At 38.5% G+C, this 27595-nt stretch overlaps 1 protein-coding gene across 1 annotated transcript in view; it reads left to right on the top strand.

Annotated features, from left to right (window-relative positions):
* LOC107781169 (DNA polymerase delta catalytic subunit) overlaps positions 1-27595 on the top strand; it is a 43214-nt gene extending 15619 nt beyond the window's left edge. The window contains exons 13-30 of the mRNA XM_075247107.1: positions 10881-11000; positions 11064-11162; positions 11408-11515; positions 11663-11758; positions 11836-11901; positions 12610-12666; positions 12838-12925; positions 13038-13117; positions 15159-15272; positions 16462-16576; positions 21798-21970; positions 22079-22150; positions 25405-25479; positions 25566-25655; positions 25731-25891; positions 26413-26486; positions 26628-26715; positions 26896-27595. Coding sequence (XP_075103208.1) covers positions 10881-11000; positions 11064-11162; positions 11408-11515; positions 11663-11758; positions 11836-11901; positions 12610-12666; positions 12838-12925; positions 13038-13117; positions 15159-15272; positions 16462-16576; positions 21798-21970; positions 22079-22150; positions 25405-25479; positions 25566-25655; positions 25731-25891; positions 26413-26486; positions 26628-26715; positions 26896-26983 — 1764 coding nt within the window. The 3' untranslated portion in view covers positions 26984-27595. The remainder of the gene's footprint in view (positions 1-10880; positions 11001-11063; positions 11163-11407; positions 11516-11662; positions 11759-11835; positions 11902-12609; positions 12667-12837; positions 12926-13037; positions 13118-15158; positions 15273-16461; positions 16577-21797; positions 21971-22078; positions 22151-25404; positions 25480-25565; positions 25656-25730; positions 25892-26412; positions 26487-26627; positions 26716-26895) is intronic.

Below are 27595 nucleotides of genomic sequence, written 5' to 3'. Positions count from 1 at the left end.
TTCTTTCATGATAAGTCAGAGCAATTCGGATAGCACCAAAATGGATATGGGTAAAATCATGATCTCTCCATTGTGTGGGAAAATCATCTGGAATTTGGAGGGTAATAAATTGTTCCTCTCGAGTGGCAAGAATATGATGTTGGTCAAGTTTTGAGACAGCAACATATTCTTTGACTCATTTTGGTTTCTGTTGGACTAAGAAACGGATTTGGGTCCATGGTGCAAATGATTTTTTGGCAAAGGCTGAGTAAGGGTTTATAAGGGGTAGTTCAGTGGAAGATACTTTTTGTTCGTCGGGTAGGATATCTACTTCATAGAGGTAATCATATTTTTTGGACAAAGTTTTATATATAGTAGGAGACATTCATTTTTGTAAGGGAAGAGGATGATGGAAATGACTCAGACATATTTAGTAAACTGTTCCTCCCTCCGAAACGATGGGCTTGCTCTGATACCACATTATAAAGAACAGAGCAAGAGACTCCAAGAAAGCAAACCCAACAGTTCTTGGGTGTAGTAAATTAAGTTAAGAGATTTCATCCCAAATATCTCTACGTACATTTCTCCGCTCACAGAGATGCTCAAGAAAAATGCTCCATCATGGGGAAAGAAACAAGATGAAGTAGTCAGAGAAATAAAGGAGATATCTAAAAATGTCAAGTCCCTTTACATCCCTTCAGAAGGTAAGAAAATACTGCAAACTGATGCCAGCAACGAATATTGGAGTGCTATTCTATTTGAAGAAAAAGATGGCCAGAGGAAAATATGCGGATATGCCAGCGGAAAGTTTAAAGATGCCGAGCAACATTCTCAATACTTATTATGAGCTCCAAGTTTTCCGGCAACATGGAGGATCCATTCTCAAGCCTTATGGAGTCAATCCAGAATACCCATTCTGCCATATATTCATAGCACAAGCCAAGAATTTTCCACAAGAACTATTATGGTTTTTCTGGTACCTATGCCATTAATACTACATTTTCATGGAATTCAAGTGCAACGTCTTCAAAGATTTTGACAACATTGAACCAGCTCTAAAGTATTTTTACTATGGTTCAAGCCTAGAAGATATTGGATAAAATGTTTCAACGATTCCTATGAAGCAAAGGTATTCATGTTTCATAGGCCAGTGAAGATTATTAATGGAAAAGTCCAGGCACAAGCAGAAAGTCCAGGCACAAGCAGAGGCGTCATTCTGGTGGAAATTTCCCGTATCTATTTTATCAATGAAAGAAGAATATAGTGAAACACAAAGAATTATCTTCCAGCAAAACAGGTGCATCCCGAAACAGATATGGCCAAAAGATTGGGCAAGCTGGAATTATACCAGCACTTATCCTCACTGGGAAAAAGTTCGAGAAGCAGCAAAGGCATATCAAACTCCGTATGAAGTTATCCGGGAAAAGATCACTGAAGATATCTCCAGAATAAGGTTGCGGATCACATCCCTCAATCCAAAGGAGAAGGAACATAGCGAAGAAGAGCCGTCAAGTTCCAGGCGTTACTACACAAGATCTTTGAAAAGATGCCTAGAAGACAAACCGAGAAAATCAGTGGAAGCTAATTATCCAAATCCCTGCTAATCCCACCATAATCCCACATTATCTACCAAAATACCCTAAAAAACCATTTACCCATGCCATGACAAAATTCCATATCCTTCCAAACCATCCGGGTCCCACTTTCACTTGCTTCCACATGCCTCCACATGCTTCGTCACATGTAGCACCCTATTTTCACACACTTTCACATGCTCCCACAAATTTTCACATGCTAAACCATGTATATTTCTCCTCTTTCACATGTTTTCAGAAGCTTTTTAGTTGCTTTGCCTAAGGTCCTTCACATGTACAAAGGGACCCACTCGTAGATAGGTTTGCCATGTAAGATAGGTTTATTTTATAATATAAGTTTGTCTTGTAATAACCTCCTATTCCTATATAAAGGAGGCCATGTAGTAGTTGTAAGATCATCTTGTAACCTTTGTAAACCTTTGTGATATATTACATATGAGTTCCTTCTAAATCTCCCTCTTGTTCTTTCTTTCGAATGGATGGAAAGGCCGGTCCATGTATGAAAATAGAGTAAGAATACCCTAAGAAAGTTAGCTTATTGTAGTACGAAAGTTTTCTGAGTTATAACAGCTAAAGTTGGTTATAGTACAAAAATTTTCTTAGTTGTGTAGTTTGGCAAGCCGTCCCTTATGGGTTGTGAAGCCAGCCCCTTTGTAGGAAAACTTTTGCGACTATAAGCAAATTAACTGTTAGTGTAGCTTGGCAATAGCCAACCCTTATTGTAGGGAAACTTTCGTATTTATGATACAATTTGCTTTCTTGGCTACTACAGCTAACAGAGACAGTTTGAACTATGCATTTGGCCGTTTGGTATTGATTGTTCAAAAATTTTCTATTTGGTTTAGCCGATAAACAGCCCGATAACCACCAAATAATTGTCAATCCGATTCCAATCCGCCCGTTGTTTTATTGGATGGCTAGCGGATTATTACATTTATAATCCGATAACCGATAAGCCGAACCGTTAAGCGTGATTATCCGCCCGATCCGCCCGATAAACACCCCTAGAACTAGGTATAATAAACTTTCCTCCTTATTTTTCTCCCCCTGTAGAGGTGATGTGGTAATACTTAAATAGGGCTCAGATTCTTGAAAGGTAGCATCCATGCTAACAAGGATCTCCTAGAGGAGGATGATAACATTTGTAATCTTTCTGTGTCGGAGAATATTCATTGAAAACACACTTTATAGTTGTAGGATCAAGTTTCCCAAAATTTCTAGTGTAGACAAAGCAAACACACCCAAACACCTTTGGAGGAACAATATATTCATTCTTACCCTTTAAAGCATCCAGAGCATTTTGAAAATTGAGGGTTTTAAGTGGCATTATGTTGATAAGATAAGTAGCCACTAGAATAACATCACCCTAGTAAGGTTTTGGTAGATGCATGGTGAACATAACAGATCTTGCTACCTCTAATAAATGCCTATTTTTTCTTTCAGCGACCGCATTTTGTGCACTAGTGTAAGGACAACTAGTCTGATGGACTATCCCATTGGACTCCAAATAAGCACCAAATCTTTTATCCATGTATTCACTCCCATTGTTAGTTCTCAAGATTTTTATTTGGCATCATACTGAGTACAAATCATCTTATGAAATGACTGAAAACAAGAGAATACTTCACTTTTGGCAATATACCCAAGTCATTCTAGTGCAACAATCAATGAAAGTAACAAACTATCGACTTCCAGACAAAGAAACAGTTTGGGTAGGAACCCATATATCAGAATGAATAGTCATAAATGAAAATTTGCTTCTATTATCACTCACAGGATAAGAGTTTCTAGTATGCGTGGCATATTCCCACACATGATAGAACACAAATTCAAATTGAGTCCTTGAAAACAAATCGGGATATAACTTCTTCAAAACAAAGAATGATGGTTGTCCTAACCGTCTATGCCGCTGTATTATTTCTTGGTTGACATTCTTTCTTTTCCTAAAAAATGGCTTGACCAGAGTTTTGAATTCCATCTAATATATACAAGTCATCACGCAATCTACCACTACCTATCCTTTTCCTTGTTTGAAGATCCTGAAAAATACAATGATCTGGAAAGAACTCGATTTTACAATTTAGAGCTTTGGTGATGGCACTAACTGATAAAAGATTGACAAGGAACTCAGGGACATGGTGTATAGATGATAGTTTAATATTAAGAGTACAAACGACAGAACCTATTCCAAAGATAAGTGTTAAAGAACGATTGACTATTTTAACATTATCTCCTTTGAGACACAAAGAATAGTATTGAATGCCTTTAGAAGAGCCTGTCATGTGTCTCTTTGCACCAGAATCAACAATCCAAGAATTAAGATGAGCAACAAAGGCAGTACCTAATTGCACATAATTGGATGTGGCAACAATATCAGAGTCAAATTTGGCTAGGAGGCGACATAGAAGCTGAATTTCATCCGAAGACAAGATTTTTTCAAAAACCGTCTCCTTGAATGTTGTTAGTTTACAGATATGTACATAATGTAGTCTTGTCCCACATTGGAATATGATTGATATGTCCTTGTAGAGTATAACTATAAATAAGTACCTCTTGTATTGTATTAAGTATCTAATATCAATAATATATTTTCTCCCGTGCTTTCTCACATGGTATCAGAGCAATCGTGAGAGATTTATCGCTGTGCATAAATTCCAGCGATTTCGGGAAGAGAAATCAGTCAATCGGAAGTCTTTTTTCCAGCAAACACAGGTCTGCCGTTTTTAAAAAAGAAAAAGCCATTTTTCGTCATTGTTGTGCAAAAACCAACATCACCACGAAGTAGATCGGCCTCCGGCGACCAACCCATAAAAATATCTCCGTCAGAAGACCCTCCACGCGCTCCCACGCGCCGCATGAAGAAATTTTTCCGGTGAAGCTCCGACGTCACGCGCCGGCTCGTGGGGCCCTTTCCAGTCACTTTTTGGAAAAAATTCTTTGGGACAGATTGTTCGCAAGGGAATTCCGAGCCTACCCATCCAGGTTACAACAAATTATGACCGCTTTTATATTTTTCTGGCGTGAACAGTATTTTTTCCGGAAGCTACAGTAAGATTCCGACGACTACAGTATTTCCTTACTCTGTTTCAGTTGATTACAGTTGATTCTTTCTCTTATTTTGTAATAATTTGCAACGATGTCTTTGGGATTTGATGTTTTTAGGTCTAGAAACATTAGTTTTGTAAGCTCTAATGTTATGATTACCTCATAACCTTTAACGGGAAGTTCAAACTACTTAGCTTGGGCTTCATCTGTCGAGTTGTGGTGTAAAAGGTCAAGGCGTTCAAGATCATCTAATCAAATAGTCTAGCGAAGGAGATGAAAAGGAGATAGCACTTTGGGCAAAGATCGATGCTCAGTTATGTAGCATCTTGTGGCGATCTATTGATTCCAAGTTGGTGCTCTTGTTTCGTTCATTTCATACATGTTATTTGGTTTGGGCATAAGCTCGTACCTTATACACTAATGACATATCTCGCTTCTATGATGTGATATCGTGGATGACAAACTTAAAGAAGCAGGAATTAGATATGTCTACTTACTTGGGTCAAGTACATGCAGTCATGGAGGAATTTGAGAAGTTGATGCCAGTTTCTGCTAGCGTTGAAAAACAACAAGAGCAGCGACAGAAGATGTTTCTAGTTCTTACCCTCGTTGGACTTCCTAATGATCTTGATTCAGTACGCGATCAGATTTTGGCTAGTCCGACTGTCCCCACAGTTGATGAATTATTCTCTCGATTACTCCGCCTTGCTGCAGCACCAAGTCACCCAGTGATCTCATCACAGATACTTGATTCCTCTGTTCTCGCATCTCAGACAGTGGATGTTCGGGCGTCTCAAACTATGGAGAATAGACAAGGAGGAGGTCGTTTTGGAAGATCTAGAACCAAGTATTCTTATTGTCACAAACTTGGACACACTCGTGAAATGTGCTATTCCTTACATGGTCGTCCACCCAAAAATGCTTACATTGCTCAGACCGAGACTACAAGTAACCAGGGATTTTCTTTATCTAAAGAAGAATATAATGAGCTCCTTTAGTATCGAGCAAGTAAGCAGACATCTCCACAAGTAGCCTCGGTTGCTCAGACTGATACTTCTGTTGCTGGTAATTCTTTTGCTTGTGTTTCCCGGTCTAGTACTCTTGGACCATGAGTCATGGACTCAGGCGCTTCTGATCACTTCTCTGGTAATATATCTCTTTTGTCGAATATTGTATATTCACATTCCCACTGTTACTTTAGCCAATGGATGTCAAACTAAGGCAAATGAAGTTGGACAAGCTAATCCCTTGTCTTCTATCCCCCCTAGATTCCGTTCTTTATGTCCCTGGATGTCCTTTTAGTCTTGCATCTGTTAGTCGTTTGACTCGTGCCCTCCATTGTGGTATATATTAGTTTTTTTGATGATTATTCAAGATATACTTGACTTTTCTTAATGAAAGATCGTTTTGAGTTATTTTCTATATTCCAGAGTTTCTGTGCGGAAATCAAAAACAAATTTGGTGTTTCTATTCGCATTTTTCGCAGTGATAATGCCTTATAATATTTATCTTCTCAGTTTCAGCAGTTTATGTCTTCTCAAGTAATTATTGATTAGACATCTTGTCCTTGTACTACCCCTCAGCAAAATGGGGTTGCAGGGAGAGAATAGGCACCTTATTGAGATTGCTTGCACACATCTAATTGAATCTCGTGTTCCGTTGCGTTTTTGGGGCGATGCAGTTCTCACAGCTTGTTATTTGATTAATCAGATGCCTTCATCTCCCATCAAGGATCAGATTCCGCATTCAATATTGTTTCCCCAATCACCTTTATACTCTCTTTCACCTCGTGTTTTTGGGAGCACGTGTTTTGTTCATAACTTAGCCCCCGAGAAAGATAAGTTAGCTCCTCGTGCTCTCAAGTGTGTCTTCCTTGGTTATTCTCGTGTTCAGAAGGGATATCGTTGTTATTCCCCTGATCTTCGTAGGTACCTTATGTCAGTTGACGTCACATTTTTTGAGTCTAAACCTTTCTTTACCTCTGCTGATCACCATGATATATTTGAGGTCTTACCTATACCGACTTTTAAGGAGTTTAGTATAGTTCCTCCTCCACCTTCGACCACAACAGTTTCACCCATACCAACCGTTGAGGAGTCTAGTGTTGTTCCTCCTAGATCCCCAACCACAGGAACACCACTCTTGACTTATTATCGTCGTCCACGCCCTACATCAGGCCCAATTGGTTCTCGTTCTGCACCTGACCCTGCTCCTACTGCGGACTTGTCTCTTCCTAGTACACCGATTGCACTTCGGAAAGGTACACAGAACACACTTAATCCTAATCCCCATTATGTCGATTTAAGTTAGCATCGTCTGTTATCTCCCTATTATGCTTTTATATCTTCTTTGTCCTCGGTTTCCATCCCTAAGTCTACAGGTGAAGCGTTGTCTCATCCAGGATGGTGACAGTGACAGGCTATGCGTGACGAGATGTCTGCTTTACATACAAGTGGTACTTGGGAGCATGTTCCTCTTCCTTCAGGTAAATCTACTATTGGTTGTCGTTGGGTTTATGCAGTCAAAGTTGGTTCCGATGGCCTGGTTAATCGACTTAAGGCTCGTCTTGTTGCCAAAGGATATACTCAGATTTAGGCTCGATTACAGTGATATCTTCTCTCCCGTGGCTAAAGTAGCATCAGTTCGCCTGTTTTTATCCATGACTGCGGTTCGTCATTGGCCTCTCTATCAGCTTGACATTAAGAATGCCTTTCTTCACGGTGACCATAAGGATGAAGTTTATATGGAGCAACCACCTGGTTTTATTGCTCAGGGGGAGTCTCGTGACCTTGTATGTCGCTTGCGTCAGTCACTTTATGGTCTAAAGCAGTCTCCTTGAGCCTGGTTTGGTAAGTTCAGCACGGTTATCCAGGAGTTTGGCATGACTCGTAGTGAAGCTGATCACTCTGTGTTTTATCGGCACTCTGCTTCAAGTCTCTGTATTTATTTGGTAGTCTATGTTGATGATATTGTTATTATTGGCAATGATCAGGATGGTATTACCAATCTGAAGCAACATCTCTTCCAGCACTTCCAAACTAAGGATCTAGGTAGATTGAAGTACTTTCTAGATATTGAGGTTGCTCAGTCAAGCTCAGGTATTGTTATTTCTCAAAGAAAATATGCTTTAGACATTCTTGAGGAGACATGGATGATAGGTTGCAGACCTGTTGACACTCCCATGGATTCGAATTCTAAACTTTTGCCAGGACAGGGGGAGTCGCTTAGCGATCCTGCAAGCTATAGGCGGTTGGTTGGTAAATTAAATTATCTCACAGTGAGTAGATCCGACATTTCTTATCTTGAGAGTGTTGTAAGTCAGTTTATGAATTCTCCCTGTGATAGTCATTGGGATGCAGTTGTCCGCATTATTCGGTATATCAAATTGGCTCCAGGCAAAGATTACTGTTTGAGGATCGAGGTCATGAGCAGATCGTTGGATACTCAGATGCTGATTGGGCAGGATCACGTTCTGATAGACGTTCTACGTCTGGATATTGTGTTATAGTAGGAGGAAATTTGGTCTCTTGGAAGAGCAAGAAACAGAATGTAGTTGCTCGGTCTAGTGCAGAAGCATAATATTGAGCAATGGCTATGGCAACATGTGAACTAGTCTGGACCAAACAATTGCTCAAGGAGTTGAAATTTGATGAAATCAGTCGGATGGAACTTGTGTGCGATAATCAAGTTGCCTTTCATATTGCATCAAATCCGGTGTTCCATGAGAGAACTAAACACATTGAGATTGATTGTCACTTCGTCAGAGAAAAGATACTTTCAAAAGAGATTGCTACAAAGTTTGTGAGGTCGAATGATCAGCTTGCAGATATTTTCACCAAGTCTCTCACTGGTCCTCGTATTGGTTATATATGTAACAAGCTTGATACATATGATTTGTATGCACCGGCTTGAGGGGGAGTGTTAGTTTACTGTCCCACATTGGAATAGGAGTAATATGTCCTTGTAGAGTATAGCTATAAATACAGACCTCTTGTATTGTATTGAGTATCTAATATCGATAATATATTCTCCCGTGCTTTCTCACAAATGTCTCCATATTTTCTGCCCAATAAGAAGAAAATATGAAGAAAATTGCTCAAAAATAATATGCCTCCCCGGAAACCAAATTTGTCTCGATGGAACCTTAACTTCGGTGAACGGAAAAATCAAAACCGGTAGGGATAGGCTCGGAATCTTTTAGCGACCCCAACAGAAAAGAAAATTCCAAAAAAATTGACCATAAGGAGTTTGTGTTGTTGACAATCACCAAGAGAGACACCTCAACCTCTTTCATAAAAACGGAACCCTAACTGTGAAGGAGATAACTCACCTCAAAAAGGCAGCAATGACTCTTTTACCATGTAGATTTTTGAGAAGAAGAAAAGACTTTTTGTATTTCTTACATCCCTAAGCAAAAGTATTTATACACTAGGTCCTATGACTATTTTAGGAAGGGAAATAAATTACAATCAATCAATGTAAACTCAAATCTTAATCATAATCAAACCTTTCCTAATAATTAAGTCAATCAACAAATTGGCACTCTGAGTTACAATGTCCATGTTTAGAACGCCCAATGAAGTGATTTGAAATGCCAAATCACACGAATTGGGGTCTTTAGCCCTCTGGGATTGCAGTTCCATGACAATGTTGTTGGCCCTGCATTATCTGGGAAGAGCTCTTTGACTAGCTCAGGAGCCTTGGTGCAAAAACAATTGTTGCACTCTCCTTATAGCTACCGCACAAATTAATGCGATGTCAGTCCACAAGCATTAGTACAGTCAGACGCTGGGCCTACCAGTAACTAGGGAAGAGCTTGCAAATATCTCGCATAGCATAAGAAGGTTGGGATATGGGGACTTGGTCCAAACCCGTTTTCTCCATCTAGTGATCCATTAAGCTTTTGATCAGCCCACAATGATTTCTCTTTTTTCTTTTCTGGTACATGATGATTTAATCTATAGGTATGTCTATTGTTTTACAACTGAATCTTGTGTGGAAATCTTTGGCCAATATTTCATGGAAGATACAATATTATCAATATGGTCCATTAACTATGTCATGCCTATATCGTCCTGGGTTATCTTCAAATTGTGACAAAAGGTGGTCTTCAAAGCTAAGTTGCTCGGACTCTTCACTTTCAGTGCCGCACCCGTGTCGACACGACGTGGGTGTGGGTATGGGTGTGGGATCCGTGTCAGATCTGGTCAACCGATTTTGGGTACTTTGACCAAAATCAACGGAAAAATTTGGGACAGATACAATGATTTTTGAAAACAAATCAAAAGCTAGGGTGATATGGAAGAAAATGGAATACCTTGTATATATAAATTTCTATGTCAGTCCTTTTCCTTTTATCTCCTTCTAAAATTCTACTCTTGTTCAATATTTTCTCCTTCTCGGAATACCTTGTAAGTTTTTCACATAATGTCTCATAATTTAAACATATTTTTATAACTCTATTTTTAAATAATTGAATTATTTTTAGCCGAATCCCCGCACCCGTATCCGTACCTGGATCCGCACCTCCGAATCTTTAAATTTAGATCATGAAGGATCTGACCTCTAGATCTGCACCCGTATCGGACACCCGCACCCGAGTCCGAGCAACTTAGCTTCAAAGTAGCAAGGTCCTCAACCATTATAATTTTGCAGTCATGGCCACTATTTACTTTCCATGATTTAAATGCCATTTGAGCTTATAGGAAACAAACATATACTTGATGGGGAACTAGTCATTCTGCTTCTTGTCTCTCTTATAACTAGTATCACTGTAATATGTTCCCATACTATTATTATACATATTTTTAAGAATGGCGTCTAATTACCTTATGTGGCAACTTAGTACAGATTCCATTTGGTTAGCAATGCTCCATTGATAAGAAAATTTAAGGTTGTCAATGCAGACTGTTCAGCGAAGTGTTTGTCAACTTCCTTTGCACAGATTAGAAGGATCCAGTTTGTGGTCTAGCATGTAAGAAACAAATCTAATGGGAGTCCAAAGAATTTGCTCTGACATGAAATTGTTATGAGCTCAAGTTAGTTATTAAAAAGAAAGCTTCCTCTCTGATTCTTTAAGGAACTTTGAGCAGCGTAGCTCCTTATCTTTAAATTTTGATATAGGTTAATGAGTAGTAATGGCTATAGAATCTAGTGATTGGAAGTTTGGATGAGTTTGATGGAAATGTAATTTGCTGATATGAAATTGTGAATATTCAGTTTCACTATACAAAAAAACTGAATGCATTAGTTCCATTACAGGATGCTTATCTCCCGCAACGGCTTTTGGATAAATTAATGTTCATTTATAACTATGTGGAGATGGCTCGAGTTACTGGTGTACCTATATCTTTTCTTCTCGCAAGAGGGCAAAGCATTAAGGTTAGTCCTAAACTTGCTTCATTTTTCTCCAGTGGAAATTTAACTAACAGCCTCTATCTTCAGGTACTCTCTCAACTTTTAAGGAAGGCGAGGCAAAGGAATCTTGTTATACCAAATGTAAAACAGGCTGGATCTGAGCAAGGAACATATGAGGGTGCGACGGTAAGAAAAAAAGTTTTTATCCATCAAATAGCTGAATATTGTTGCTGGAAAAGAAAAGTTAACACGTGCAAAGATCCTGTTGTGTTAAGCTTGATGTATGATCTATTACCCTTGTTAATCATGGATGTTTGGAGGACTATCAAATATTACCATCACACCTTTTATTTCCTTGATGTTGATTTGTCAGGTTGAAGATACTAATTATATATCTTGTGTAATTTTCATGTCAAAATATATGGACACAGGTTTTGGAGGCTCGAGCTGGTTTTTATGAGAAGCCAATTGCAACTTTGGATTTTGCATCTCTATATCCGTCGATCATGATGGCATATAATTTATGTTACTGCACGCTAGTAAGTGTTCTTCGTTTGACAATGATATTTCTTTTCTACCTGAATTTTCAATTTATGTTGGTGACACCTGAGAACTAAGTGCTGAGTGTTAATATCTCCACATTGATGCTACCAGTTCTAAGTTTCGGTTTTCTTCTCTCATCCTAGGTAACTCCTGAAGAGTTCCACAAACTAAACCTCTGTGAAGTGGATGTCAACAAGACCCCTTCTGGTGAAATGTTTGTCAAGTCAGATTTACAGAAGGTAAATATAACTGTTGGTGTAATTCCTTTATTTAGGTTCTTGTTTTAATTATGATAATTTGAATTGTTTTCCATCAGGGGATACTTCCAGAAATTCTTGAAGAACTATTGGCCGCTCGCAAAAGAGCAAAAGCAGATTTAAAGGTGTAAACTAAAGTTTTATGATTTATGTTGTTTTCTTGGATCCTGGTTAGCTTATTTGCATTACATTCTGGTGTTCAATCTTTGTAATTTTCTTCTATCTAATGTTCGATAGAATCCTTCAATTTGGATTTTTATTGGGAGCAACTATTTGGTGGATTATATGGAGAGAAACTGAAGACTTTTTGAAGAAAAAAAGAAGAATATTACTAGTCATAAATTTAATTGCATTTCTTTGCTTTCTTTTTGGAGTAATATGGAAAATGTAAATGATACTAATGATGTAGAAGCCATGGTTGACTTCATTAGTTCTCTACACAATCTGTGAGGACTTAGTTTGGTGTAAAGATTTTCATACTAGCATATTCTTGGTGCTAACATATATAAAATATTTACGTATACTTATAAAAAAATATTTATTGGGAGTATTTCTGATCCAGTTTTAGAAATCTAGCTTTGGGGATATTCAACGACATCAATATATTATGCGAAGACTAGATTGAGGGAATGTGCGGACAACTATATTACACGTAAATACTCTTATAGGAACACTTTGTAGTGTACATAGTTACATTAATCTGGTATGGAACACTTATACCTATTCTACTATTTTACAATTAAATCTTCCTATTTCCATATCTAACAGATGGTGAGTAGTTTAATACAAGTTAGCCTCTGAAATTGAGTTGTGACAATATATTTTGGTTTCAGGAAGCAAAAGATCCTTTAGTCAAAGCTGTCTTAGATGGACGTCAGCTAGCTTTGAAGGTAATTCGTGTAGAGTTAGTGAATGTCTAATTTTGTAAGTGTGATCTGCTTTCACTTTTTCTTGCCAGATATATGACTTTGGTTCTTTGTGTTCAAGGTACTACAACTGCCTTAGAACTAAAAAGAATTTAGTCTGGTCAATTGAGCTACTGATGTCTTGTGGTTTTGCAGATTAGTGCAAATTCAGTATATGGGTTTACTGGAGCTACTGTTGGTCAATTACCATGTTTAGAAATATCTTCAAGTGTTACTAGCTATGGTAATGCAATTATTAGTAGCAATTTTATTACATGACACTGAACAGTTGAAACATTGTTTTATAGAAAGCTAAGTCAACTACTTGTTTTCTGACATGTGCTTCATCTTCCTAGGTCGACAGATGATTGAGAAGACAAAAAAGCTTGTGGAGGACAAGTTCACAGTACTTAAGGGGTATGAACACAATGCTGAGGTACATTGTCTATAGTTATTCCTTAGATTCCAAATCATACATGCTAGAGATTTCCTATCAACATCCTGTAAGTATTTTTAGAGTGTCCCACATTGGTTGAGATATCAATGTTGTCTCCCTATATATAGTCTTGGTCAATCCTCACATCATGGGCTTGCTTTTGGGGTTGAGTTCGCTCCATCACCCGTAGAGCATACTACTATGGCTTCAAGCATTATCGAGTTTAAAGAAAACCTAAAGTACAAAATCACTGCAGTGAGTAAGGTGGATTACATCAGACAGTTGATAGAGGGTTCTCTGTTGTAAGGTCGGGATCTTATAACTTGTTTGGCCAAGCTGCAAAAATCAGCTTATTTTGAGAAGTGCTTTTTCTCAAAAGCACTTTTGGTGAGAATCAGTTTATGTTTGGCTAATTTATTTGAAAAGCACTTTTGGTGAGAATCAGTGTTTGGCCAAGCTTTTAAAAGCTGCTTCTTAGTGTATTTTTCTCAAAAGTGCTTTTGGAGAGAAGCTACTTTTTTCTGCTTCTCCAAAACTGCTTCTGCTTCTACTCAAAAGCAATTTCTTTGCCTATAAACGCTTGGCCAAACACTTCAACTTTGGAAAAAAGCACTTAAAAAGTGATTTTGGCTTGGAGAAGCTTGGCCAAACAGGCTATTAGCAACTTAACTGGGACCATCTTTGCTGCGACTCACAAGGACTATGCAGTATGAAACCCAGTATTGTGGGTTAAGAAGAGCCAAAAGTCTGACACAAGAGATACGTATCATTAAGGGGAAAAGAGACACTGATCAGGAATATTTTGTTTAGCATTTGGCTTATTATTGGTCCTTAATGCTTGTATTGGTGTCTGGCAGAAAGGTTGGATAAATCGCAAAGAAACTTTCTGTGCAAGCAAGTTGGGAGGTGAAATGTTTACCATCTGATTAAGGTATGAGAAATCTGAGTGTGTTTAATAAGGCTTTACTAGGGAATGGATTTGGAGAACTAAAATTGCAGATCATGTGTTTTAGAGAAATGTTGATGTTACCAATAAAAAAAAGATCGTTTTGTTTGTTGACAAGGATGAACCTTGGAGGGGGTTGGGGGTTGGTAGGACCAATGAGATACCATTTGCTGTATGGAATGGTTCTTTTCGAAATGGAATAATGAAAGAACAGAAGTATTTTCGAGAGGAATATCATGTTTAAAAAATGCAATGGAACTAGAATCAACTTTTTGACAACAGAATTGGTGCGGTGATGCCCCATCATGTGAAATTTCCAGTCAGTTAATATCTCTCGCTAGCAGATAGCTATATTAGTAAGGAACATGGAGGAGGAACCATGAGACCTAAAATTTTGGAGAAGCTTGCGAACCGGGAGATATTAGAGCTTAATAGCTAGCTTGGATTACTATATAAGCAAAAAGTGTTGCTTATGGCCAGAAATAACAAGAAATGGGAATAATAGAGGAGTGGCATGTTGTCGCGAGTAAAAAGAGATTTCCTCGAGAGCACCTACTAATGTTGCTTTTCACATGGACAGTAGCATGGAAGCCATGGAGAATCTAACAAGGAAACTACACATCATCTGTTGCTTGTGCAAGTGGGGAAAATGTCAAAGCATTTGATACTTCATTGCCTGATTGCATATAGATTATGGTGTATGATGTGGGACATGTTTGGAGTTGAATGGTGATGTCAAGAAATGTTACATATATGCTGCTAGGGTGGAAATTCAGAAGGAAGAGATAGAGAAGAAGAGCGAGGGAATTAGCTCCATTGGCGCTTGTGTGGACAGCACGGAGAAATGATAGAAGAGTGTTCGAATGGATAGAAAATACCCATTAAGGACTTGTAGAACATTTTCATTTCTTGCATATTCTTGGAACCCATGATATTCTAGTTATTGCTGACTACTTATGTTCATTATAAAAAGCATGTGTGATAAGACTCTATACATGGCATACATCTTGTATGCCAGGATTTCCCTTTACAGCAACAGATTATTAACTTTATCTAAAAATTGTTTCTCTTACTGTGATTGTTTCATGATATCAGGTTATATATGGAGATACAGATTCGGTGATGGTGCAGTTTGGTGTGCCTACAGTGGAAGAGGCTATGAAATTGGGTAGAGAAGCTGCTGACCACATTAGTGAGACATTTATCAAAGTGTGTCCCAACCTTCTCTTTTATTTTCGTATATTTGGTGTTCTTTTTCTTCTATATGAATTCAGTGGACAATCCTCTTTTAGAAATTTGATGAGAACATGATTGCTTTTTTCTGCTGAATATCTGACATCGATCAATTAAATGATATTTCATTGCAGGTAGGGGTGGCAAAATGGTTAAAAGAAAACAGTTAACCACTCATATTATCCACTAAAAAATAGGTTGGATAATGAACTTTTTAAAAACGGGTCAAATATGGATAAGAATCGTATTATCCATTTAGAAAATGGATAACTAATGAGTTTAACTTTTATATTTGTAAAACCTCAAATTGGGGGTTCCTCAAGTTTGGGAGACTAGTGATCATATTCATGAAGCCATGGATAATATGGTTACCCATATTATCCGCCGGATAACCCGTTTTTTTATCCGTATTAAATATGGGTCGGATCGGATAATTTATCCATTTTATCATTACCCGTTTTCGCCCCGTCCCATATCTGACCCAACCCGCCCGTTTGCCACCCCTAATTGCAGGTATGGTTTTGGAAACATGGGGACAGTCCATATTTTACCTGTGGTGCTTCTCTTAATCAGTAGATTTAGTTGTTTTAAACACTTTTTATCAGTAGTATCTAAACACTTTTCGAGATAGGTAACCTCAGTGCAATTTCTTGGTCTTCTTTGTCTATCATTATGTCTTGCATTAAGTCTGAGTCTGCTTTAACAGTAATACATGCCACTAATCTGTTATCTGTGAAGTTTTTATACTCTTTATTCAGTTGGTCAGTTATTGCTATCTGATAATGCCCAGTAGGTGTTTTGTAGTTTGTCATGGTTATATCATATTCTTAATTCGGGTATATCATGAAGAGGAATAACTGAAAAGCATCAGAAACTAGAAAACTTTACGTTCTCCATCAGTATAACTTCTTTCTGATAAGTAGTATAACTATAACTTCTTTTTCAACTTGATGCAATTAAAATTATCGTGGTTTATGGTATTCTAGTGTGGAAGCTTGTTAACTTGTGAGATTCCCTGCCACGTTTGTTGCTAAAATGGAATTCGAAAATGTTAAAATATTGAGATGTGTTCTCATTAGTGGCCTGATATAATTTTAATCTCATCTTCTGTCAAATTTCTTCTTCATTTCACCTTTCTGTCCTGTGGTGGCATATTGATTTTCAGCCATTAAGACTAGAATTTGAGAAGATATATTATCCATATCTGCTGATTAGCAAGAAGAGATATGCCGGCCTTCTATGGACAAATCCAGACAAACATGACAAAATGGACGCTAAAGGTGAGCTGCTTGCTACCTAACCTTTTCATCGTGAGCATATTCTTGGAACTTCTCTCACCCTTCAACACTAACCTTCATTCATAACGTTGTCCTTGAAAAATAGCAAATGCTATATGTGTTACCTTTAATTTAATTATTCTTACTCTATTTCTTCATTCATTAGGTGTGTTAATTTACAGCATGTATATAGTATAGTATTGTCCCACATTGGTAGAGGAGTAGTATGTCCTTGTATAGTATAGCTATAAATAAGGACCTCTTGTGTAGTATTATTCATTCATTCAATATATCAATAATATATTTTCTCCCGTGCCTTCTCACATGGTATCAGAGCAATTGTGAGAGACTTATCGCTGTGCATAAATTCCAGCGATTTCGGGAAAGAGAAATCAGTATTTTTTAAGGTTGTTTTCTATCTGCTTCATTTCTGTCAGTGTTGTGCAAAATCCAACACTACCACAAGAGTCGTCACTGTCCGGCGACCAAACCCCAGTGAACAACTCCGGCAGAAGCAGCCTCACGCGCCTCCACGCGCCACCAGAAGCTCACGCGCGTGAGCTCACGCGCCGGCGCGTACGACCACTTCCGGCCATTTTTTGAAAATCTTCCTTCAGAACAGTTGGGTCGCCTGGTAATTCCGATCCTACCCCTACTGTTTTCATTTCATTCCGACAACTTTGAGTTTTTTCCGGTAGCTACAGTACTATTCCGACGGCTACAGTAGATTCCGGCAGCTACAGTATTTCAGTATTCTGTTTCTGTGTTTCCGTACACTGTTTTATTGGATTACAGTTGATTCTTTCTCCTATTTGGTAATAATTTGCAACAATGTCTTTGGGATTTGAGGCTTTTGGGTCTAGAAACATGAGTTCTGGAAGCTCTAGTGCTATTATTACCTCGGAACCTTTAATGGGAGGTTCAAACTACTTAGCTTGGGCTTCATCTGTCGAGTTATGGTGTAGAGGTCAAGGTGTTCAAGATCATCTAATCAAACAGTCTAGCGATGGAGATGAAAAGGCAATAGCACTTTGGGCAAAAATCGATGCTCAGTTATGTAGCATCTTGTGGCGATCTATTGATTTCAAGTTGATGCCCTTGTTTCGTCCATTCCAGACATGTTATTTGGTTTGGGCAAAGGCACGCACCTTATACACTAATGACATATCTCGCTTCTATGATGTGATATCACGGATGATAAACTTAAAGAAGCAGGAATTGGATATGTCTACTTACTTGGGTCAAGTACAGGCAGTCATGGAGGAATTTGAGAAGTTGATGCCAGTTTCGGCTAGTGTGGAAAAACAACAAGAGCAGCGACAGAAGATGTTTCTCGTTCTTACCCTCGCTGGACTTCCTAATGATCTTGATTCAGTACGCGACCAGATTTTGGCTAGTCCGTCTGTCCCGACAGTTGATGAATTATTCTCTCGATTACTCCGCCTTGCTGCAGCACCAAGTCCACCAGTGAGCTCATCACAGATACTTGATTCCTCTGTTCTTGCATCCCAGACAATGGATGTTCGGGCATCTCAAACTATGGAGCATAGACGAGGAGGAGGTCGTTTTGGAAGATCTAGACCCAAGTGTTCTTATTGTCACAAACTTGGACACACTCGTGAAATGTGTTATTCCCTACATGGTCGTCCACCCAAAAATGCTTACATTGCTCAGACCGAGACTCCAGGTAACCAAGGATTTTCTTTATCTAAAGAAGAATATAATGAGCTCCTTCAGTATCGAGCAAGTAAGCAGACATCTCCACAAGTAGCCTCAGTTGCTCAGACTGATACTTCTGTTTCTGGTAATTCTTTTGCTTGTGTTTCCCAGTCTAGCACTCTTGGCCCATGGGTCATGGACTCCGGCGCTTCTGATCACATCTCTGGTAATATATCACTTTTGTCAAATATTGTATATTCACAGTCTCTTCCCACTGTTACTTTAGCCAATGGATGTCAAACTAAGGCAAAAGGAGTTGGACAAGCTAATCCCTTGTCTTCTATCACCCTAGATTCCGTTCTTTATGTCCCTGGCTGTCCTTTTAGTCTTGCATCTGTTAGTCGTTTGACTCGTGCCCTCCATTGTGGTATATACTTTATTGACGATTCTTTTATTATGCAGGACCGCAGTACGGGACAGACAATTGGTACAGGACGTGAATCAGAAGGCCTTTACTACCTTAACTCACTCAGTCCTTCCACAACATGTCTAGTTACAGATCCTCCAGATCTAATCCACAGACGTTTAGGACATCCGAGTTTATCCAAACTTCAGAAGATGGTGCCTAGTTTATCTAGTTTGTCTACATTAGATTGTGAGTCGTGTCAACTTGGGAAACATACCCGAGCCTCCTTTTCGCGTAGTGTTGAGAGTCATGCGGAGTCTGTCTTCTCCTTAGTTCATTCTGATATATGGGGTCCTAGTAGAGTCAGTTCATCCTTGGGATTTCGTTACTTTGTCAGTTTCATTGATGATTATTCAAGATGTACTTGGCTTTTCTTAATGAAAGATCGTACTGAGTTATTTTCTATATTCCAGAGTTTCTGTGCTGAAATCAAAAACCAATTTGGTGTTTCTATTCGCATTTTTCGCAGTGATAATGCCTTAGAATATTTATCTTCTCAATTTCAGCAATTTATGACTTCTCAGGGAATTATTCATCAGACATCTTGTCCTTATACCCCTCAGCAAAATGGGGTTGCTGAGAGAGAATAGGCACCTTATTGAGACTGCTCGCACACTTCTAATTGAATCTCGTGTTCCGTTGCGTTTTTGGGGCGATGTAGTTCTCACAGCTTGTTATTTGATTAATCGGATGCCTTCATCTCCCATCAAGAATCAGATTCCGCATTCAGTATTGTTTCCCCAGTCACCCTTATACTCTCTTCCACCTCGTGTTTTTGGGAGCACGTGTTTTGTTCATAACTTAGCCCCTGGGAAAGATAAGTTAGCTCCCCGTGCTCTCAAGTGTGTCTTCCTTGGTTATTCTCGTGTTCAGAAGGGATATCGTTGTTATTCTCCAGATCTTCGTAGGTACCTTATGTCAGCTGACGTCACATTTTTTGAGTCTAAACTTTTCTTTACCTCTGCTGACCACCATGATATATCTGAGGTCCTACCTATACCGACCTTTGAGGAGTTTACTATAGCTCCTCCTCCACCTTCGACCACAGAGTTTTCATCCATACCAACAGTTGAGGAGTCTAGTGTTGTTCCCCCTAATTCCCCGGCCACAGGAACACCACTCTTGACTTATCATCGTCGTTTGCGTCCTCCATCAGGCCCAACTGGTTCTCGTCCTGCACCTGACCTTGCTCCTGCTGCGGACCCTGCTCCTAGTACACCGATTGCACTTCGGAAAGGTATAAGGACCACACTTAACCTTAATCCTCATTATGTCGGTTTGAGCTATCATCGTCTGTCATCTCCCCATTATGCTTTTATATCTTCTTTGTCCTCAGTTTCCATCCCTAAGTCTACAGGTGAAGCGTTGTCTCATCCAGGATGGCGCCAGGCTATGAGTGACGAGATGTCTGCTTTACATACAAGTGGTACTTGGGAGCTTGTTCCTCTTCCCTCAGGTAAATCTACTGTTGGTTGTCGTTGGGTTTATGCAGTCAAAGTTGGTCCCGATGGACAGATTGATCGACTTAAGGCCCGTCTTGTTGCCAAAGGATATACTCAGATATTTGGGCTCGATTACAGTGATACCTTCTCTCCCGTGGCTAAAGTGGCTTCAGTCTGCCTTTTTCTATCCATGGCTGCGGTTCGTCATTGGCCCCTCTATCAGCTGGACATTAAAAATGCCTTTCTTCACGGTGATCTTGAGGATGAGGTTTATATGGAGCAACCACCTGGTTTTGTTGCTCAGGGGGAGTCTCGTGGCCTTGTATGTCGCTTGCGTCGGTCACTTTATGGTCTAAAGCAGTCTCCTCGAGCCTGGTTTGGTAAGTTCAGCACGGTTATCCAGGAGTTTGGCATGATTCGTAGTGAAGCTGATCACTCTGTGTTTTATCGGCACTCTGCTTCAAGTCTCTGTATTTATCTGGTAGTCTATGTTGATGATATTGTTATTACTGGCAATGATCAGGATGGTATTACCAACCTGAAACAGCATCTCTTCCAGCACTTCCAAACTAAGGATCTAGGCAGATTGAAGTACTTTCTGGGTATTGAGGTTGCCCAGTCTAGCTCAGGTATTGTTATTTCTCAAAGAAAATATGCTTTAGACATTCTTGAGGAGACGGGGATGATAGGTTGCAGACCTGTTGACACTCTGATGGATCCGAATTCTAAACTTATGCCAGGACAGGGGGAGCCGCTTAGCGATCCTGCAAGCTATAGGCGGCTGGTTGGAAAATTAAATTATCTCAGAGTGACTAGACCCGACATTTCCTATCCTGTGAGTGTGGTAAGTCAGTTTATGAATTCTCCCTGTGATAGTCATTGGGATGCAGTTGTCCGCATTATTCGATATATAAAATCGGCTCCAGGCAAAGGGTTACTCTTTGAGGATCGAGGTCATGAGCAGATCATTGGATACTCAGATGCTGATTGGGCAGGATCACCTTCTGATAGACGTTCTACGTCTGGATATTGTGTTTTAGTAGGAGGAAATTTGGTGTCCTGGAAGAGCAAGAAACAGAATGTAGTTGCTCGGTCTAGTGCAGAAGCAGAATATCGAGCAATGGCTATGGCAACATGTGAGCTAGTCTGGACCAAACAATTGCTCAAGGAGTTAAAATTTGGTGAAATCAGTCGGATGGAACTTGTGTGCGATAATCAAGCTGCCCTTCATATTGCATCAAATCCGGTGTTCCATGAGAGAACTAAACACATTGAGATTGATTGTCACTTCGTCAGAGAAAAGATACTTTCAGGAGAGATTGCTACAAAGTTTGTGAGGTCAAATGATCAACTTGCAGATATCTTCACCAAGTCTCTCACTGGTCCTCGTATTAGTTATATATGTAACAAGCTCGGTACATATGATTTGTATGCACCGGCTTGAGGGGGAGTGTTAATTTACAGCATGTATATAGTATAGTATTGTCCCACATTGGTAGAGGAGTAGTATGTCCTTGTATAGTATAGCTATAAATAAGGACCTCTTGTGTAGTATTATTCATTCATTCAATATATCAATAATATATTTTCTCCCGTGCCTTCTCACAAGGTGCATATTGTGATGATGAATTGTTACAGTTTTACCAATTTTCAACAGGGATTGAAACTGTTCGGAGGGATAATTGTCTCTTGGTCAAGAACCTTGTAACCGAGTGCCTTCATAAAATACTAATGGACAGAGATGTTCCTGGTGCTGTTCAATATGTCAAGAATACTATCTCAGATCTTCTCATGAACCGCATGGATTTGTCTCTTTTGGTTATTACTAAGGTGAGAATACTCTTAAATCAGGTGCATGTGGGGCTTTTGCTTCTTGCAACTTGTTTGAATATTTCAAAATTGTTAGTTTAGCATTTTCTAACTACTTAAGTTCAACAGGGTCTGACGAAAACTGGAGATGATTATGAAGTAAAGGCAGCACATGTTGAACTTGCAGAGCGAATGCGCAAGGTTGGTAAAACATTATGTATTTGTGTATTTCTTAAAAGCTTAGTGGAAATTATTATCATTCTAATCTTGGTTCAATATCTTCAAGAGCAGTTACTTGTGTCCTTTGTCTGTGAAGATTGATCTCTAGCATCATGCTCAAAAGTATTTGCTGGTTGAAATTTATTCAACTTAAGCTGTTAAGTTCCCCTTCTAATATGTTCTCATTATGTTTGGCATTTGTTCCTTATTTCTCGTGGCAAGGCTGTTCTCATCCAAAACTTCTGCGCTTTTAATACTCATAATTATAGATAAGACTTAGACCAGAAATCACTATATTTAAGCCCCCAGGGCCTAGCTCAAGTGGCAAAGGGTGGTGGATTTGTGTCTTAGGTCACAGGTTCAAGCCCCCACACCATGCAAAGCAAAGCCTGGTATTTAAGTGGAGAAGGGTAGAGGTGCGGGCCCATTATCCACTGAGTTTCGAAGGCTGCTGTTGGTCCAAAGGATCGGCCCCAGACGGATTTCTCGGTCATCAAAAAAAAAAAAAGAAATCACTATATTTAAGTTTTGTTGTCAGTAGCTTACTTTTGTGAAATTCTGCGCTGGTTTTTGTGCCAAGGATTCCAGTACTACTCGAATTTGCTGTTAATAATACAAACTAGCTGCCAACTGGTTTATATTTCTCAGGTTTTAAAAGATAATGCAAAAGTTTCAAACTGTTCACTAGTTATTTAACCAAATTCTCCAGTCCTGTTTATATGACTATTTCAGTCCTTTTTATATGATTAATTATGGTCACTTCAGCATGAAAAGAATCAGTTGTAATGTTCATCTGTAAGAGCTTCAAAAGTTCTCTCAGTTCTTCTGCTTAGTCTACCTTATGATTCAGTTGATTTACTTGCCCCCCTTCTCAGCATCCAACCTCTAATACGATCAAGTAAATTCAGCCTCAGCAATTCATCCTTTTGACTTGTATGTTTAATAAAAAGCTAACTTTTCAACTTTTTGTGCCTTTCTGCAATATTTTGCAACCTAACCTGTTTGAACTGAATGTGATTGTGAAAAGAAGTGAGCACATTTTACCTTTCTGATGAACTCTGCCAATAAAGTTATCCTAATTTAGGAGATAAATCTAAAATGATATTATAATATTATTTTGTAGCATCTGATACAGTTGGTGCAACTAATGTGCTGAACAACCACTATATTGGGTATAACAACTTCGGGATTTTTCTCGTTCCTCTTCTACGCTGCTTAAAAATTTGTTGGAACATTAATAGCTCCAATATTTTCTTTACTTTATGTTCAGTGGCCGACGAAGGATCTTTAGCATGGAGATTCAAGATTTGAAAAAAGATTTTTTTATTCGGCGACATTTATAGAAGGAACAGTAAAAAATTTCGTTCATGGGGTTTACATAAAAAAATTGAAGTAAAATACAAAATGAACTAATGTTTAAAATTAAATTAATAATATGTTAGATCAAAACTAAAACATTACTACGTTGTTTTGAAGTAACTTTTTCTTTTTAATTTAAAAAGCTAATGCGAAATGCAAATATCATAAAATAATTTTAAAAAAAGCCAACTACGGATGTTTAGAATTTTTTAATAATAAAACATATTTAGGAAGATGTTCAGATACAATCCTTAGCTAAACCACAACAAATATACATATCACTAATATACTAATAATAGTACTTAAAAAGAAAAAGAAGAAGAAATAGAAGAAAGAAGTCGAAGAACTGTAAAAGAAACGCGAGGCTTCAGTAAAAATGAATGAAGAGAGGGGGAGAGGGGTTGTAGTTTTTGTTGAAAAATGAAGCAAATATTAAAAAGCAACAAAGGACTCTGTTTCCCTGGGTAAAATTATGACAAAAATGGTAAAACAACTGTCCATAAATGGAAAAAAAAAAAAAGCGCATAGAGGAAAGCAAGAATCGAACACTTGGCTTGAACCCCCTGCACCGTTATACCAGCTTTGTTTCTTTGTTCAAGAGTGTTCAAAGTAGCATATATGTTGAATATTAGTGATATTTTGTGAAATATCACATAAAATTAATAAAATTTTCTGCGAAGGGGGTTTGGTTGAACACCCTTGCTACCATGTAGATCCGCCTATGGCTATGTTTGAGCATACCCTTGACCTTGATTCTATAAGAGTGTCTAACGAATTTATAATGTCATGGGCCACTAAACTCATTGTCTAAGGTTTTGGTTTGGATAGCCAGCTATTTCACATGGTATTGGAATCAAACTTTGGTAAGCCTGGTTTCATAACCCTTTCTTGCTAATATTGTATCGCTTCGGACTTCTCTTTCTCTCAATTCAGCCCATGAATCACTAACTTTGTTTCATGCCATTCCGTAGCCTATCGAACCTACTCACTCTCTCTACTCCAGACCCATTTCTTTAGCCTATTGTCTCTTCCTCCGCTTCAGGCCCACTTTTCTACCTGCTCTCCTTCTACTTCAGGTCCATTCCTCAGTCTTCTTAAAGAAAAAGAAGAAAGTTTTCGAAAATCCGTGTGTAAACTATAGAACCGAGTTACACTTGCAGGAGGGAGTTAAGCATACACTTGTCCTTTATTGGTTGTATAAGAGTTTCTAAAGGGATTTATAATGTCATGGGTCAGTCCACTCATTGCCTTAAGGTTTTGGGTTAGATGCTCAGATTCTTTCACAACCTAAGATAGAAATATAGCCCAAGGAGCCAAGTATCTCTTCGACAATTTACTCTATTTGAATTTGAAATTCATGAATTTTACATTATAGCTCTTCTGTATATATAGTTAAAACAGACTCTTTGGCTGAGAAATATATCTTACTAGTATTTTCCGGAAAGGGGCTTAACTCTTGAACCTATTAAATATAAGGGTGGGATTTCTCTTTCCAGAGATTTCAAACTTTTTTCCGAAATCAAACCTTCATTGCTGCACTCAAACCTGTATGCACTTGTAATCTTGTACTGAAGCAAAACTAGGAGTAATCAAGTTATCATTTTTTTGTTTGTTTATTTCTTTTATCTCTCTGTAGGTTAGACCATTACATCCCTGCACTCTAGTTATTTAAAGCTGGAGTGGTGATTTAATTGTCTTAACCTATTCTATGCTCCCCAAAGAACACAATAGCTTTCATGCTATCCTCCTTCTGAATACAATAAAATGGCAGAGGATCTGCCCATTGAACTATTCTGGAACTTGCACATTTCTAGGATTCTTATACCTTTTGTGCAACGTATAAATGAAATTGATGAAAAACTTTGATTTGATGATAGCGAGATGCTGCTACTGCACCTAATATTGGTGATAGAGTACCTTACGTCATCATTAAAGCTGCAAAAGGTTCCAAGGTAATCATCCAACTGATTTAATATGTGATAACAAACTCCACATTTTGTGTGCTTGTGTCAAATCATGGTTATGTTATGACAAGCAGGCATATGAAAAGTCAGAGGACCCTATTTACGTATTAGAGAACAACATACCTATAGATCCTCATTACTATCTTGAAAATCAAATTAGTAAGGTCAGTATGGCTAGATTTTTCTTTTAAGTTAACAAATTCATTCTACCTGCTTTTAACAAATATGTTTTATATCAGCCACTTCTGAGGATTTTTGAGCCAATACTGAAGAATGCAAGTAAAGAGCTTCTTCAAGGAAGTCATACAAGATCGATCTCAATATCGACCCCTTCAAACAGTGGTATTATGAAATTTGCTAAGAAGCAACTCACTTGCATTGGATGCAAAGCACTAATCAGGTGCAGTTTTTCTTTCTTGTCCCTTTAAATTTTACAAGAGAAGTTTCTGTTTTATATCTAAGGGAAATGAGGCCTTCCTCTCAACATTCTCCTTGACTTGTGAGTTACAGACATAGTATTTGTATTTCGAACCTTTGCTAAAAGCATCTGCCTGATAGTGGTCCTTCTCCAATCTGTAGATCTAAAATTTGCTCAATTGCTAATTTAAGTTCCCTATGTAATTATAAGATATCTTGGAAGAGTCAGTATAGCAGCCATTCCTAGCTGAATTTCATGCTTTCTTGGTGACATGATAGGTGGGAGTGTTGAGACTACCTTAGAGTTATGAAATGATCATTTATATTTATAAAATGGAGAGTATTTCTCTGGCGAAAAAGTTTAAGGTGAAATGGGACCAAGTGGATCAAAGCATTATGAACTTCTCTGGAGAGTTGAGCGGATGTATTGCTTGCTTATTTCCTGGAAAAAGCTATAGTAAATATTGCAGAATAGTTTATTAACTTCTCTGCTCCTTCATCCAGTGGTTCTGATCGAACTCTCTGCAATCACTGCAAAGGAAGAGAAGCTGAACTTTATTGCAGATCCGTGGCTAATGGTACATCCCCATTACTAACACTTTTTTTTTTGCTCATTTCCCAAGTGGATGTGGTATTTTTTTTCCAGATGTCTATAGGGAAGGACAGAGAGCTATGAACTTCTTTATCATTGCTTGATAACTGTGTACAACTCTATGCAGTGGCTGAACTAGAGAAGCTTTTTGGGAGGCTATGGACACAATGCCAAGAATGCCAAGGCTCTCTTCATCAGGATGTCCTATGCACTAGGTTCGAATATCTTTCTGCTTTTATTGAGATGTGGTTTTTTTTACATTGTTTCAGATTTAATTTCAATCCAGGCCCTAAAGATTTGTTATTTGATTTTGGACAATAATAGACTTGCTATTGCTAGTTATTCCTCTTATTGCTTCCCCCCCCCCCCAATCTAACGATCCTGATTTTGACCAGTCGAGACTGCCCAATATTTTATCGGAGGAAGAAGGCCCAGAAAGACATGGCTGAAGCCAAACTTCAATTGGATCGGTGGAACTTTTAAACTTCAATGTGGGAACGCTTCATTGCTGCAAGTTCAACCTGTCATTTAACAAAGTATCGTAATTCTCTCATTTTCTGGTGGAGAGTAGCAGAAAGTTTGGAAATGATTTGAATAGCTGAGACTACTACGTACTTTGGAGATATAGCAAATGCCTTCAAAAGGATGTGTCATGGTCGTTCAGGAGCTGTTTTGCTGAAGCCTGAACGTATTTAGACTTTAGAGTTAATCTGAGGCTTCCTCAAATCTAAGAACTGCTAATATAGACGAAAATTGTCTGCCTGGAGGAATTTAAACTTCAAATCGTTGCAAGGATGGGATTCAGACAAACTTTTGTAGCTTCCAGCAACTGGCTAGTGTAAAGATTTGGTATTGATTTAGAGATGTTCATGAGATTAGATGACTGGAGAAATTTGAGATGTTAGATTATGTTATCTGTACAGGTGTTTTTGTAGGTATGTACAACAGTACAAGTGTTTTGGAGTTGCCATTTACTAGTAACAGTTCACTGCAAGTGCAACACTAAAATTCTTGGCATAGTAAGCATGATGTAATGTAAGCCAAGGTTTTAAAAATAGATGTTGCAATCAACTTTGTTTGACCTTTCGCTGCATA

This window comes from Nicotiana tabacum, chromosome 24 (assembly GCF_000715075.1).
Source record: "Nicotiana tabacum cultivar K326 chromosome 24, ASM71507v2, whole genome shotgun sequence".
Taxonomy (NCBI): Eukaryota; Viridiplantae; Streptophyta; class Magnoliopsida; order Solanales; family Solanaceae; genus Nicotiana; species Nicotiana tabacum.
This window is presented reverse-complemented; position numbering and strand designations above follow the sequence as displayed.